This window comes from Marmota flaviventris, chromosome X (genome assembly GCF_047511675.1).
Source record: "Marmota flaviventris isolate mMarFla1 chromosome X, mMarFla1.hap1, whole genome shotgun sequence".
Classification (NCBI taxonomy): Eukaryota; Metazoa; Chordata; class Mammalia; order Rodentia; family Sciuridae; genus Marmota; species Marmota flaviventris.
Window position 1 is genome coordinate 46,698,511 of NC_092518.1, and position 12,342 is coordinate 46,710,852.

The 12,342-nt window shown below is 41.4% G+C and overlaps 1 protein-coding gene across 4 annotated transcripts in view; it reads right to left on the bottom strand.

Moving 5' to 3' along the window:
* Positions 1-12,342, bottom strand: part of Pfkfb1 (6-phosphofructo-2-kinase/fructose-2,6-biphosphatase 1) — a 151,234-nt gene that overhangs the window by 100,700 nt on the left and 38,192 nt on the right. For all 4 annotated transcript variants that reach the window (XM_071606774.1, XM_071606775.1, XM_071606773.1 and 1 more), the window contains 3 exons: positions 9,945-10,066; positions 5,919-6,126; positions 2,401-2,547 (listed from right to left, as the gene is read on the bottom strand). In XM_071606774.1, coding sequence (XP_071462875.1) covers positions 2,401-2,547; positions 5,919-6,126; positions 9,945-10,066 — 477 coding nt within the window. The remainder of the gene's footprint in view (positions 1-2,400; positions 2,548-5,918; positions 6,127-9,944; positions 10,067-12,342) is intronic.

Consider the following 12,342-nt stretch of genomic DNA (forward strand, 5'->3'; position numbering starts at 1 on the left):
TGCAGTAATATGCTTGAGGTTTTGTATCTGTGCTATGTTTATGTTCATGTTCATTATATGCTCCTCTGTGTCCATGTGGGGTATATATAGGGCTGCATGTGTCTATAATGAGTGTGTCCATATGAATCTCTAGGCATGTGTATGTATGTGCGGTATAGGCATGATGGTAGAAGAAGGTCCCTGTGTCTGTGAAGTTCATATGTACAATCATAAACATATTTGTGGCAGATATCTGTGATTTTGTATGCAAATACACATGTGTGAGCACTAGTCCATATTCTTCCATTTTATAGCATTTCCTATCCTCCACCCCGACCCCTACTTTAGATAGAAAGATAAGTGACTGATCCTTATTTTTTAACAGGTGTCTATATTTAGCAGGTGTCTGTATTTCAGAAATTTCAGAGAGCAAAACTAGTAAATTCTTAATGGTGTTAGAATGGGTTTCAATCTCTTTATCCAAGGAAGTAATGAGTTCTTTGGAAGCACAGAAGAGCTTCCAAGTCAGCTGAGAAATCTCCAGAAGTGAGGTGGCTGCTGGAGGTAGTGGCAAGTGATGTTGGGTTTCTAAAGTTTCCTTCTGAGTATATAAATTCCAATTAAACCTTCCTGAAGTGGGAAAGTGGCCTCTGTTGTCTTTTGGGTCATTTATCAGGCTTCCCTCAGGGTTGTGGAACTGAACCCTTGTCACAACCTATAAGTAGCTCTGCAGTGTCGACCTTCTCCAACTGACACTGCCCATGGAAGCATGTGTACCCTATTCAGTACACAGGTCCTTCCTGATTGGCTTCAACTTTCAATTTTGAGGCAAGCTGGGAGCCTTTTGCCTGTGGAAATGGTCACTGACACTCTCTTGACTTTAGGCAAAATGCTTAATTCCCCTTAATTTTATTTTCCTTATTTGAGAAATGAGAATTACAATTACCTTGTAGAAGTGTTTTGGATATTAGGGATAGTATATGTAAAAGATACTAGTACAGGGTGTACAAGGTACATTTAAAAGACTCAATTGATGGAATTAAACATTAATAATGTAATCAATAATAGAAAATAAATCAGAAACTTAGGCATCATTGCAAATTCTTGCTTCTTCCTTACTCATCCCCCTCTGGCCAATTCCTGAGATTCTGCCTCCTAAATCTCTCTCAAATCTATTCCTTTATTCTACCATCCATTTACCAGCAAATGTCATAATTTCATTCTTCTTTACAACATCAACTAAACTCTTATGATGACAAGTTTACATATTTGCACGTGTATGTTTTACTAAATAGCCCCTTTCTAAATATGTGTTCCTTTGTACATCTATATTTATATATGTATATGTGAAATATGTACACACATACATTTCTAAATTTATAGAAGCATTTCTAGCATGTTAACCTACCCCATGCAAGTTATCTACACCTGTGGTGAAGCTCTTATGTTGGGCCTTAACAACCATAACCTGTGAAGTACCACCCATTGCCAATGTACCTAAAGCATAGGTAAGAGAAGGATACCCTGAAAGAGATTTCCTAGTCACCAGAGTTGGTTCCTTCACCTCTCCCTCCTCCTTACTCCTTACACCGTCAAGTACCATTGACCCTATTATGTTGGAAACATTCCCAAAGTCCTTCTTCATTCCATCTTCATACCACTATTCTGGTTCCACATGCCTTTGCCTCTTGCCACCTGTCCTGACTGGTCTACATGCTCATCCTGGCATTGTTTTCACCTAGTCTCCATGCATGTACAGACTGGGCTTTTAAAATGGGAATTACATTCAGACCAATCTCCTTGACTTAGACCATGTTAATGGCTTCCCATCGATATTAGGGCAGGATCCAAATCCCTCAACATGGACTATAAGACCCTGTACCTAGGTCTTTTTCCAGACTCATCTCCCTTCTCCCCAGACCTCACTATCACTGTCCCAGAATCTCTGTCATTCTTTCTTTTAGTTCCCTAAACATGCTAGCGTCTCTTCTCACCTCTGAGCCTTCATATAAGTAGTTCCCCATCTCTGAACTATGTTTATTGTTCCACTCCAAGCCCATTTTGCATGTTTCTTTTCTCATCCTTGGCTTCCTTCATGAATCTTTCCTTATAAATCTCTCTCACATGTGTGGTCAGGGGCACCCTCATCTTCTGATCTTCCGCAGTCCCTTGTACTTCCTCTCTCGGAAACTTATGTCACACTGAGATATAGAGTCTTGCTGTCTGCCTTTGGGCTCTCTAAAAGTAGAGGCCTTCCAGGGATCCTTGAGACATAGAATTGTGTTGAGCACTAGATGATTGTTAAGAAATGTTTGTTGAATTAATTAGGTTCCCCATAAGAACTGGAGCAAAGACAACCTCAGGGATAAACCCATACTCAAACCCCCAACTCTGCCAGGAGATTCACCCCTTCCATCTCACCGCATCAATCTCATTCAGGGCCTTCCACTGCTCATAGGGGACACCCAGGGCTTCAGCTGTCTGGATGGTCCTCTTCATGTGGCTGGTCCACACTTTCAGGGAGTTGATACACTGGGACTGAATGAAGTTGGCCAGTGCATAGGCATACTAGGGATGGGGTGCAAAGGAAAAGATGAGGGGAAAAGGTGAGAAAGATAAGGTATCCATGAAAACAAGCTCAAATCTTCCACAAATTGTAGAGTGGAGATGTCCCAAATTTATAAAAAGGCATACCCTTGAGAAGGGAGAGATAGGAAGAGGTTATTCAACAAATACAAGATTACAGTTAGACAGGAGAAATAAGTTCCAGCATTGTATTTCACAGTAGAGTAACCATAATTAAAAATAAAATGTTGTGGGGCTGGGGTTGTAGAGCACTTGTGTAGCATGTGTGGGGCGCTGGGTTCGATACTCAGCACCACATAAAAATAAAATAAAGGTATTATGTCCAATTACAACTAAAAAATAAATTAATTAATTAAAAATAAAATGTGTATAATTCAAAATAGCTAACATTTTGAGTTTGAGTTTTCTCACCACAAATCAATGATAAATTCATGAGGGGATGGATCAATATGCAGTATATAGATATAATGTATATGTATGTTGAAACATCACATTGTACTTGATAAGCATATGCATAATTACAAAGTGTAAAACAAAATAGAGCCATACTCTTTCCTATGTGGTTAAAGGTCAAGGAAACAGAAAAGAGTATGTGTGTTTGCACTTATGTATTTCTCTGTATGTGTTTGCAGTCACTGACTAAATACCCTACTAGGATATTCACTCATTCAAACAGATCCACCTCTAACATTTGTGGAGCCCAGGACAAGAATACAAATGCTGGCATACCACCCAAAATGCTCCTTCCTTTTTCCTTCCATTTTGGGCACCATCCTATGTTTCTATATGGCCTGAGTACATATCTGTGGACAATCAAGTCACATGACCAAGTTCTCTTCACACCAACCTCTACCAATTCCTATGCTCTACCCCTTGGCCACCATTTGCCCTAAGATTGTATAAACTTCTGTGACACAGCCTGTCCTCAAGTGGTCAGACTCTCAGACAGGCCCATGTAGGCACTAGAAACAAATTCCCAGTCTTTAAAGATGGTAAGGTTCAAGATACCCAGAGAGTGGTCTGGAATGGGGAGGTAAGATTTGGGAGACATTTCTTTGATGCTGTGAATTCTTATTGCTTCAGCAGGGTTTCTAGTACCTAGGTATAAAGGGAATTCACATATATATTGAGGATATGGGGCCTTTGCTAAGTGCTGGGAATGTTCTTATTCTCAAAACACAGCCAGTCCATGGTAGGAAACAATGGCAGCAACTGCAAAGGGCTGTGGGAGCCCAGAAGACCAAGAGATCAGCTTTCCTTCTGTGAAGAGTTGTGTCATTAATCATAGATGGTGTGTTCTAGGAATATTTGCACAAATGCGTGCAAGTGCACATTTGTATCTACATATATAAGCATCACAAATATACACTTAATGATGGATATGTGTCATCAGTCAATATGCTCTAGCTAAAAAAGTTCTTGCCTGGCAGGTAGGAGACATGAGTTAACCCCTACCCCCCACTCCTTTACACAGCCACTCAGACACATCCCTGCCCTTCTCTGACCTTTTTTCCTAAAAGTAGTATTTGATCATCAGGCCTATCTTCTGTGAGAGTCAGTGTACACGATAAGTGAGGAGAAACAATACCACTCCCTGAGATGCAGTAGGTGCTGCATAAGTGAGAGTTACAGTGATGGGATTATAGTTGTTGAGAAAGTACTTTTAAACCAGACCTGGTGCACTGTGCCCATAACAGTGCAGGATGGGCCTGGTGTGTGTGTGTGTGTGTGTGTGTGTGTGTGTGTGTTTGTGTGTGATTGTGAGTGCAGGAGACACACAGATGGAGATGGCCATGTGTCCATCTGGGTTCTGGGTGTGTGGGTAGGGCAGGCCTAGCTCCCGTCAAGAGACTCCAGGTACAGGTAGTGCCACAGGGGAGGGTGCTACATCCAGGCAGGGTGATACCTCCAGTGGCCTCTATCTTTGCTCTGAGGAGCACAAGAAGTGAGTGTCAGATCAAAGTCTACCTCAATGGGAGGCTGCCAGTCTGGAGGTAAAAAAATAAAATAAAAAGAGCCCCGAAGTCCAGGCCTTCTGGGGCAACAGTGTACCTGGGACACCTCCCATATCTCCAGCAGGGATGTTGAAATCAAGCAGAAAGGCCCGGTCTTCAGTCTTTGCTTTGTCTTGTATCAGCTGTGGGACCTGCGACCTGGGGGACCTCTTTGCTCCTCTCTGAATCTCATCTTTCTCATCTATAAACTGGTGATGGTACTGGTCACCCCAAAGACCTGTTTTTAAAACTAAGTCAGGCCACACATGTGGAAACAGATGGCGCCATGACTGTGCATAACAATGAATCTCCCTCCTGCACTTTATTTCCCAGTTGTTTCAGCCGAAGTGAATCCTCCCAGCAAGCAATACCTGTGCTAAAAATCCCAGACAATTGGACCATGAGGTAAGCTTTGATCAGACACCCACTTATGCTCCTCAGAGCAAAGACAGAGGCCACTGGAAGTGTCACTCTGCCCTGAGGCACTACTTGTACCTGGAATCTTTTGACTAGAGCTAGCCCCTGCTCTGCCCACACAGCCCAGAGCCTAGCTGGACACGTAGCCATCTCCACATGTGTGTCTCCTACACTCACAAATGTGTACACACACACACACACACACACACACACACACAGGAAATATATCCCTTTGTGCAGCCAACATCCAGAATGTGGTCATTATGCCTCACTGAGGGAGGACGCTCATGCCCTGTGAGAGTCAGAGATAGGCCAGATCAGGGAGAGATGAAGCCCAGGGTTTGGCAACCTGCCTAGAAGAAGTTAACAGTTATTGGGGGGCTTCATGGAGATCCAGATCTTGGAGCAAGAGTTGGGCCTTGGAAGGGAACAGGGGAGGCAGGAAGATGCAGTAAGCAGTGGGGACAATTAATGACAGTGTGATTCCTGCAGTGGGTTGGGGAGGGAAGACAGCATTTTCCCTGAGTTGGGAAGAATGGGTACTCAAAGTAGGTCTCTCAAGGGAGCTGTCTATGCACATGATGATTGACAGATGACAGAGTGACAGAGGAAGGTAGCAAGGTGTGTATGAACAAAGGCACAGAGTTGTGAGAAAGATAAGGAGACCGTCATTCAAGGGCCAAAGGTGGTCATTGTGATGGGATGGAGAAGCAGCCAGATTTGGGCAGGTCAGAATGAAGTTACCAGATTGAAGGAGCATTTGGCCTTTGGAAGCTATTAAGTTGCTATTTCAACACTGAGTGTCTGACAGTATGGAAGGGCATGAGTGACCTGAATCTGCTTCTACCCCATCATTGGGTACCCCCTACTCAGGACCCAGGTACTGGCAATGCTACCTGGACAGCTCAGGCAGCCCATCTTAGTGCATGGTGCCTTCCCTACCTGCTTGCCCCGAAGTGAGAGGCCAGAGTCACCTCCGATGCGGCCTCTGAGGTTGAGTTCACTCTCACCATGCCGGCATAGGTATATGGAGCGTGGTGTGACATGGATGTTCATGAGATAGTAGACTGTGCGGCTCTGGATGTGGTCCTGCACTCGGTTCACCGTGTAGCGTGTGCCCACATCGAAGATCTTGATGTAGGACAGGTGGCTGGGCCAGACACAAGTAGAAGGGAAGATCAGTGTCTGATGGTAGGGAGGGCTGATCCCAAGAGAAAACCCCAGCCACACACCTTGCTTTCAAGTTTCCTCTGCAATTCTGCTCTTAACTAACAAGATTCTATGGTTTGCCCTGTTCTGAATATCTGTTCTAGACTCTTAGTTCCTGACTATCCTACAGGACTTATTGCCTACTACCATACCCCTCTTTCTCCTTTTCTCAGTTTCAGCTTGAGCAAAGCTGTATTTTTACCTTCACTCATCCCAAATCAAGCAGCTGGGGCTCTCTTCTCTGTGATTCACACTGCTGCAATAATCAGAAATAGAGTGATCTTCTGTATCTCTGAAGTCAACATTTCATTGGCAGCTTCTGTCTTGTCCATTTCTCCTCCCCTTTAAATACTAACTGAAGTCTTCCCCTGTTTCTTTTTTTGCTACTTAAAATGTTTTATTTGTTCTTTTTAGTTATACATTACAGTAGAATGTATTTTGACATGTTATCCATATAGAGAATATAACTTCTCATTCTTCTGGGTGTATATGATGTAGAATTATATTGGTCGTAGGAAAGTAATGTCTGATTCATTCCTGCCATGATACAGTTTACTTTATATTCTACATCTGGGTGTGCATGTGCCTGTTTATCTCTCCACACTCAGAAAATGGAGTTAGACTGGGTGTTTTCCCTATTTGCCATGCAGTCTACAAACACCCTCCTCTGTTCTAGGCACTGTGTTTGGGGTGGGACCCAGCATCTGCCCTTTGGGAACTCTTAGGCCAGTCAGGAACATATACTTGGAAATATGTAATCAATGTTCATCATTCATTTCACAAATACTCACTGGAAGGTGTGCCAAGCACTGGGGCATAGGGATATAGAGGTGGTCCACAACATCACTGGAGAACCTGTGGTCCCTGCTCCAAGCTCCTCAACCACTTATCTGTGGAGGAGCTGAGGAATAAGTTGGAGATACTGACTAATCAGAAGATTAGAACCATGGAGCAAGACTTCTGAGGCCACTGATGTACCAGTCATTAATCCTTTGATTGTTAGATTGTAAGGAGTTCAGAGAGATTCCTCAGGTGTGGGAAGCTGGGCTTTGGAGCTATGCCACCAACACTGGTTGCACAGTAAGAAAATCAAGTGAACTGAAATATCTGTACTAGCCCAAAGTCATTGAGGAGTTTAATTCAGGAAACTTTCCCCTTGATCTCCCTAGTCCTTTATGTCTACACCCACTCATTATGCCCAGACCTATGATCCATGTCCAATGATTCCCACAGAGCACTTGGATTTGTTGAAATTTTCCGTGCATCTGGCAGGGATCGGAGATTTTAAGGTGCATGAATCCTTATGACTGTCATACAGAGAAGAGATCATTATCTCTGTGAAATACACAAAGATAAAGCTATTTGCCTAAGGTCACCTTAGGAAGTAGACTTGGGCTTTAACTCTAGAATGGTCCTCTTTCTAATCATCTCTCCTAGGATCCTTAGAGCCTAGGAGTAGAAAATATCTGATGTAACATTGTTTCCTAGTTATTCTCTGTTCCTAACACTAGGTACAGCATGTCTCTAGGAGAACTTCCAAATCACTCAGCTATGTCTGACATTTTATGTGCCTTCACACATGAGCCCCAGCTGACCTTACCTCATGTTACCAAGCTGTACCCATAGCTTCTTTGTTTCATTCTTATCTTCATGTCTTTGTTGTACCCTTGGAATATCCCTCTGTACTTCTCTCCTCTTACTCAGATTTCTAACTGGACCATTACAAAGTGCTGTTCTTGCTTAAAAAGATGTCCCTTGCCAGATTTCCCTCGTTGAGCTCCTATGCATCCATCCTTCAATAATCAGTACATAACTCTCTACAGAAAGTCACCTTTGAGCCCAGGGTCATGTAAAATCATTTAGAAGTGCTCAACACCAAAAGTATTACAGTAGCTCATTCCTATCCCCCACCATGTGTAATTTAAAATAAAAATTATAAACTTATGATAATATAAGTAGGTCCTACCAAATTCTGATTTTATGTTTTTCCATTTGACTACCTTGATGCTGTTTTTATATTAAGTATGAAATTTTTTAGGATAGTTTTCTTATTTTTGGAAGCCCCCACCTTGCCAGTACTCTAAGCACATGTTTAGTCTGTCTATTGGGCAACCCAGCTTTTCTAGATCTCTTCCTGCAAGTTCGACAAGGTTTCCTCCTCTGCGGAACCATCCTCCAAACATCACTTGGTTTTCTGTCCCCAAAATTGTGACCAACTGTGTATAGACTGTCCTCTCCAACAAACTGGAAATTCTATCAAAGCAGAGATATCCCTTTCTTCTTGGAGTTCCTTAGGCACAGCTAAGGCCGTCCTTAATGCACAAACTATAAATGTTCATTGATGGAAATATAATGAAATAATCTGGCCTACTATATATGTCGTCTTTAGTTCTTTAGGCCCAAACCAATACGTCAAAAAATAACAGAGCACTTGTAGTAGTCTAGACCCAGAGCTGGGGGCTTTCTTGATGCCATTCTTTCACTTCAGCCTCCCTTCTTTAACCTCCTAAAACCATATGCTTTTAGTCTACATGGGACGTTTGTGGAAATTTGAAAAGTTTATACTTTCCTCAGAGCATACAGAGCCACATTCTAGCACATACATACCGAAGTTGAATGAAGCAAAGCTGTGAAAATGCACATAAAGGCCATGGTCCTTGCACTGTCAACTCCCCCATCTGACTTTTTTTTATGTTATAGGGATATAAGAAAGGAAAAACCAGCTGGAAGTTTGGGAATATGGGTTTCAGTTTATGCTCTGCTGCTGACTCATTGTATTATCTCAGGTAAACCTTTAACCTGATCTAGGCCTCAGTTTTCCCTTCTAAGGAGTGGAGTAATAACAATGCTCATTTCTTAGTACTTCAGTTGGGTAAAGCTGAAAGAATGTTATGTAAACTTCTTAGGGTGGTGAAGATTATTTATGTCCTCTTTACAATTTACACTTGAGCCTCAAAGAATGTAGGTGAACAGGATCCTTTCCCATTTTAATCAATTTTGAAAGAAAGCAGGGTTCTGGGAACAATTTACATCTAAACTCATATCTCTTATGGACTGGCAGTTAATACCTCTCCTATCTTTAGCTAGTATTACGATGGAAAATATATTATTTTTCATGGATATTCCCATATGTCAACATATTATGGAAGCTTTTTGAGAATAGAACCCATTTCTATTCCCCCTGTTTATAATCTCTACATACACCACAGCCCAAAAGGGTCCAAATGATTGCTGATTAAAGAGGTATGTGAGTGTTGTGAGAAGAGACATGATAAGAAGATAGAATATATAGTTAGAGTCCTAGTTCTACCCCTCACTTGTGTTGGGAGCTTGGGAAAGTAGTTTCAATCCTCTAAGAATTCAATTTCCTCTTCTTAAAAATTTTTATGATGATATTTATCAGTCTCCTTTACAGGGCTTCTGTGTGGGATTCAATGAAAGAAAGAAGTGGAACATGTTTGAAAACTGAAGTATTATTGAGTGTGAAGAATACTTTTACAATAATAGTAGCAAACACCCAAGGGAAGGAGGCATTTGTTTTCAGAAATAAAGGTTCTGATCTGTCCATATTACTCAGGAAGGCACTATTTCAGTCATCTCATGAATACCTCACACTGCCATGAAGACAGATCATCAAGTTGTTCCCCTGATGTTAAAAATAGAGAGATTGGAGGCCCAGGGAAGGAGGATGTTTCCATATAAGGACATCAAAACTACACTAAGGATCCAGGTCTTAACTTTGGGATGTTGGGCTCTTACCTGTCCAATTCATCATCCAAGGGTTGATAGTTGACCTCATAGCATTCAATTCTCTTTAGAAAATCTTCCAGAACTTTTTCTCGGTCACAGTCTATGTAATCAGGGCTGCCAAGTTTCACTTGCTGGAAGAAGGGAGAAGAACAGAGGGACCAAGGGATACATTGTAAGATAAAGACTCTGAAAGTGTTCTTGGGAAAAGCCCTTAGAAACCACTGAATACAACATCCCTTATTATAAAGGTGAGAAAATTGAAACTTGGAGAACCTTGCCAGAGTTTACAAAAATCAGTTAAGTGAAGAAAAGATTAGAAACTCCTCATTTCTTATCTCCAGGTGGTTAGAAAAAGGACTATTTTATTGCATTCCCTGCCACAGCACACACTGTTTAGGAAGCATATTAATAAGAGGACTAGACATTGTGATGTAAAAAAATGGCTACAGAAAAAAGAAGCAGAAAACTTGGCTAGGAGTCATAATGGCTCACATATTTGAAGCCTTTACTGGAAGAATGTGACATATTCTCTTTGGTTTTCTGAAGGGCTAACAGTTCCTATCCCCCAATATCCATTTTCTCCTTTCACATTTCCCATCCCATTCCCTCCCAGTAATGTTAGCCTACACAGAATCTGGAAATCATTCCAGATGCTTCTTTTTATCATCCCTTATCTCTTAGCAGGCACCAAATCCTCTCCAATCCCTTCTAAATATTCATTTTCTCTTGCCTGTACTAACTAGGGCTTTGTGACTGACTAATTTGTCTAGTCATGTTATTTTTGATATATTTACCATACCGGCAGCCAGAAGGGTATATCTAACATGCATATCTGATCATGTATTCTCCAGTTTAAAACCCATTAAACCCATCGCCATTTCCTTATATCTTTTAGCCCAACGTGTCAACTATTTTTAGCATGTGGCTTATGGCTTATCATGAGTAAGACCGAAATTATTTCTTAGTCTTTATTTCTCACTGCTTCCCATTCCATCACACATTTGATGTAGCCAATCTAAGCTATTTATAGCTCCCAGAGATGTCATACTTAGTATAAGCTCTTTCTTATTCCCATTCTTTACCAGTAAAATTCCCATCCATTCTTCAAGGTGCATCTCAACTATTACCTCCACTGGGAAACCTTCCCTGACATACCCTTACTACTGTATTCTGACACTCTCCCCTGTTTCCTCATATCAGCTTTGATCTCAGAGTTCTGTCTATATACTTTCCAGTCTCCTTCACTTGGCCATAAACTTAAGAGAAGGATTTTCACGTAACCATTTCTATGTTCTATTGCCAAGAATGGCCCATCCTAGATATATAATGAATTTATATTAAATCAATAAATAGATGGATGGGTAGATGAAGAGCTAAGAGAGGAATTGGACATGTTCTATGTCTCAAGAGGTTAAAAATATAGGACCAATGATTGGAAATTACAGGGAGGAAGGTTTCAGTTTGATTGGGCTACATTTGTTGAAGGCAGTGAGCTATTTGTCCTTGCATGTATTAAAATAAAATCCAAACAAACATTTAACTGAGATTTCAAGTACCTGATGGAAGATTGTAGGAGATGATCTTTAAGGGCATCTTATATTCCTAAGCTCTGGTAATTTAATGAGGTAGGGAACAACAAAATATTGTGAATGATCTAGTTCTAAACACATGGCTAGATTCTAAAAGTGGTGATAGTTCTTATATGAATTGTGGTACAGAATAAAGAACATAGGTTTTCTAGGTGGATAGCCATTTCAAGGCAGAGCTAGCATTCCTGTCTTTTTCTGGCTGTATAAATCTTTGACAATTCATTTATCCTCTTGGAACCCTATTTTCATCTCTGTAACGTAGAAATGATCCCTAATATGCAGGTTTGTTGTGGAAAAAAATGAGGAAAATTTGATGCTTTGTGCCTCTATCAGGCTCTTTACATATTGGCTTTACCTAATTCCATAGGGTTATTGTGGGCCAGGATGGTCAGGGAATCATGCCTATGCAAAGTGAAAGCAAAAGCTCAGGTAAGAGTACTTCCTTTAATCTTACAGAAATAAACTGGGTATGATAGCACACATCTGTAATCCCAGGAGCACAGGAGGCTGAGGCAGAAGGATTGCAAGTTCAAAGCCAGCCTCAGGAACTTAGTGAGACACTAAGCAACTTAGCAAGACACTGACTCATATTAAAAAAAGAAAAGAGGCTGCTGCTCGAGCCCCAGGACTGCGCGGCGCAGGGCCGCGCCTTGGAAGAGAGCGCTGGGCAGAGGTAACCAAAAAATTCAAAGAAGTGGAAAAAAAAGTTGATTAAAACACCCGTGGTCCAGCAGACCTATTACAACCCATGGGAATAAAGTCAGTATGTTGAACCCATACCTGCTCTCCCAAGCTTTCTGCAGCATTATTCAAATGAT